The sequence below is a fragment of the Cicer arietinum genome, chromosome 4 (assembly GCF_000331145.2).
Source record: "Cicer arietinum cultivar CDC Frontier isolate Library 1 chromosome 4, Cicar.CDCFrontier_v2.0, whole genome shotgun sequence".
Taxonomy (NCBI): Eukaryota; Viridiplantae; Streptophyta; class Magnoliopsida; order Fabales; family Fabaceae; genus Cicer; species Cicer arietinum.
In genome coordinates this window covers 61,924,009-61,928,281 of record NC_021163.2, presented here as the reverse complement: position 1 = coordinate 61,928,281, position 4,273 = coordinate 61,924,009, and the positions used below count along the sequence as shown (strand labels likewise).

The 4,273-nt window shown below is 29.4% G+C and overlaps 1 protein-coding gene across 1 annotated transcript; it reads left to right on the top strand.

The window, feature by feature from the left end:
- On the top strand, positions 1–2,782 carry LOC101506634 (homeobox-leucine zipper protein HAT9-like). Its single transcript, XM_004498919.4, has 3 exons — positions 1–593; positions 1,935–2,014; positions 2,280–2,782. The coding sequence occupies exons 1-3, from the start codon at positions 129–131 to the stop codon at positions 2,662–2,664; spliced, it is 930 nt and encodes a 309-aa protein (XP_004498976.2). The 5' UTR covers positions 1–128; the 3' UTR covers positions 2,665–2,782.
- The last annotated feature ends 1,491 nt before the right edge of the window (positions 2,783–4,273 follow it).

Genomic DNA, 4,273 nt, shown 5'->3' with positions numbered 1-4,273 from the left:
CATTCCTATCATTTCTTGTATATCACATAATATTCTTTTTCTTTCATACTACATGTTATATATAACATATTAAAAATATTGCAAGCTACAAAATCCTTCAATATTTTTCATCAAAGTTTCATCTCAAAATGGATTTTGATTATACCTCCACCATAGAGATTCAACTTGATCTTGGTCTTGCCCTCCATGATCAATATTTACATAAGGATTGTGATGGCCATAGAAAGAAAGAAAGCAAGAAGAAAAAAATGGAGAATTCATCAAAATGTAATATGGCCTATCCATCTCTTACATTAGGACCACTATATGAGGATGAAAATGTAAATAATCAAGATGAAGCCTCAAAGATTGAATCTTATGATCAAAATTTACATACACAAGTTACTTCTCCAAGCATGGAGTGTTCATTTTCGAACTCGACAAGCATCAAGAGGGAGATTGGTGAGGAATTTGATGTAGAAATAGAGAAGGTTCCAACAAATATGGGAGATCATGTTGATGAAAATGGTAATCCAAGGAAGAAACTAAGGCTCACAAAAGAACAATCAAAAGTGTTAAAGGAAAATTTCAGAGAGCATTCTACTCTTAATCCGGTAAATAAATTAATTCATCAATATCCTTAAACCTTTAATTGCTTTGAATTACTCTTAATTACTTCCTATATACTTTTTACTTTTTTTTTTTCTTTCTGATTTTAGTTTTAATAATAATTTTTCTGGTAAACAGAGTATAATTAAGTGTACTTTAACGTTTCACATATCAGTTATATTCCTACATGTGCTATAATAATCTTGTGAATGATAGTAGCAAAGTTTGAAAAGAAAAAGAGAGAATAATATATAATATGATTTAGTGAATTGTGATTTAATATATTTTTTAGGCTAAATACCACGTGTAGTCTCTTAACTTAATTTCAATTAACGTTTTAGTTATTTTTTTTTTTCTCCGATTTAGTTCTTTATTTTTATTTTAAGTGACAATTTGATCTTTTATATTTTAAAATGTCAACAATGTTATCCTTTTTTTTTACAAAAATTCAAAAATTTCATTAAAATTTTCAAAGAAAACTCAAAAAATTAATTATATTCTTTAATATAATACAAATTTTATCAAATTCGTAACTCAAATCTTCAAATAAACTCATATTTGTCATTCTTTATTTGATGTTATTAGAGATGAAAATATGAGTTTATTTAAATATTTCAGTTATGAATTTGATGAAATTGCATTATATTGATAATGATAATAAATTTTATGGATTTTGTTTGAAATTTTTGATGAATTTTTGCAAAAAATAAGGATAACATTGTTGAAATTTTAAAACATAAAAGATCAAATTGTCACTTAAAATTAAAATAAATGATCAAATCAAGAAGAAGAAAAAAAAAAGATGAAGGAGTAAAACGTCAAGTGAAATTAAGTTAAGAGACCACCAGTGGTATTTAGTCTATTTTTTATATTGATAATTATTTTTATCTTTATATATAGTTTAATCTTTTGAAGGTGGCTAAGATTCAATCTTAATCTTAATCACGATTTTAATTTTTTTTTTTTACAAGCAACTTATTGAAGTAAATATAAGAGGTACTTCAACTTTATATAATTAATGAATTAAGTAAAAAGAACCTCATTACAATGATATTAATCTAGCCTTTTGAAGACATCACAAAAGATTATTAAGCCAATCAAAAAATTGCAATCCTATATATAGAGCGTCTTGATACTTTGCTGATCATAGCCATATAAATTTTTTATATTAGACAATGTGAATTTTTTTCTCTTATTGGCATACTTAATTATAAAGGTTAAAATAAAATAACTTGGAACTTTTTTTCTAAATGTTATTGGAACTGCCATCTTAGCTATGGTCAGAAATTATTCTTGTGTTATTTGTTAAAGATTTTCTTATAGCCCTTTCTTCCTCTATTTTTCAGAGGCAAAAACAAACATTAGCAAAAGAGCTGAATCTGAGTGATAGGCAAGTAGAGGTGTGGTTTCAAAATCAGAGAGCCAGGTAATTTGATTGTATCATATAAATAAATAAAAATGTTTATAAAATTGATGTACTTGATTTTGTCATTTTATAGAAATATATTAGTTGTCTTTTGTATTTTTTTTTAAGCTTATGGATTGGAGAAATCTTATCATTAAATTTTTTATTATGAAAAAAAAATTAAAATTTTATTTGAAATATACATATTGTTTAATGTAATTTGTAATTGGAAGGTGAAGCTTATATTAATTTTGTAGAGTATATGATGAAATTAATTAATGTTCAGGAGAAAAGTGAAACAAACGGAATCGGAATGTGAATTACTGAAGAAATGTTGCGAAAGTCTAAGAGAGGAGAAGAAGAAGTTGCAAAAGGAGGTAGAAGAACTTGAGGCAATGCAAACAGTGGCAGCACCTTTTTATATGCAAATTATTCCAGCACCCACACTTACCATTTGCCCTTCGTGTGAGATACTTTGTGGTCGTAACAATACCAATAATGCCTCATCACCCACTACAACAACATTGCTTATTGGCTCAAACTCTCATAATCCCTTCTATATTCAAAATAATAATAATAATAATAATAACAATAATAATAATAATAATAATAATAATAATAATAATAATAATAATAATAAAATTTATCCATTCCCCCACCCATCATCCTAGGAAAACCTTTTGTTTCGATGTATAATGTAGGATAATTTGTGTAATTACTATATAACTTTTTTTTATACTAAGAAGTCACCTGTCTGAAAATATAAGTAAAATATAACTTTTTTAAATTTGTTTTACTTTATATTTTGGAAATTTTAGAAACAGAGTAATAGTTAGTTAGCAATGTGTCCTAATACAACATAACTATTAATTGAAATTTCTCTTAATCTCATTTAATAACAATGAATACAAATTATTGTATATTATTCTTCTCTTGAATCCCAATAAATAAAAATGAGATCCTTTTATAGAGAGTAAAACAAATTAAAGCTAAAAATAAAGAAAAATGGTAACAAAAATAACTATCTCTAATAATAACAAACTCTAATTGAGATAATCAAATGAGAAATGATAGCTATGATAAGCTAACCTCCCCCCTCAAACTTGAGTGGATATCAAGAAGACCAAGTTTGGAGGTTAAATATGTGAAAGGACCAAAGTGTAGGGACTTTGTTAGTAGATCTGCAATCTGTTGTGAAGTAGAAATTGGTAGCAAATGAATGACCCCAACTTGCATTTTGTCGCGAACAATTTGGCAATCCATCTCAATATGTTTGGTGCGCTCGTGAAATACCGGATTGGAAGCAATATACATGACTGATTTATTATCACAAAAAATCTGCACAGGTGCTAGATGAGAGATCTGGAAATCTGTTAACAAATATAACAGCCACTGAGCTTCGCATGTGGCGTGAGCAAGAGCACGATACTCCGCTTCAGAGGAAGAGCGTGAAACGGTGGGCTGTTTCTTGCTTTTCCAAGAGACTAAAGAGGAGCCAAGATAAAAACAGAAACCAAAAGTGGAACGTCGTGTGTCTAAGCAAGCGCCCCAGTCAGAATCACAAAAGCCCATTAAATTGAAGTTTGAATTGCTGCTGTAGAATAAGCCACGACCAGGACTGGATTTAATGTAGCGAAGAATGCGGAAGGCAGCCTGGAGGTGTAAATCAGTGGGAGCAAATAAGAATTGACTCGACCTACAAATAGCAAAAGAGATATCAGGACGAGTGTGAGTCAAATATAATAATTTTCCAATCAATCGACGAAAAACAAGAGGGTCAGAAAGAAGGTGGCCAGAAGTAAGATGAAGCTTCAAGGTAGGATCCATAGGTGTAGAGGCTAGTTTGCATGCTAAAAGCCCCATGTCCTCAAGGAGATCCAAAGAGTACTTGCGTTGACATATTGAAATACCCTTCAAACTCCTTGCAACCTCAAGGCCAAGAAAGTATTTAAGGGTGCCTAGATCCTTGATACTAAATTTAAAGTGCAAGACTTCCTTAACAATATTTACTTCAACCAAATCATCACCTGCAATTAGCAAATCATCCACATAAATTAGTATAACGGTAAAACCAAGGGAAGTCTGTTTTGTAAACAAAGAATAGTCCGATTTAGATTGAATAAAACCAATATCAAACAGAATGGAGCAAAGTTTAAAATTCCACTGACGACTAGCTTGTTTCAATCCATAAAGTGACTTTTGAAGTTTACAAACTAGATTCCTATTAGAAACGGAAAGACCGGGAGGTAGTTTCATATAAACATCCTCAACTAGATCACC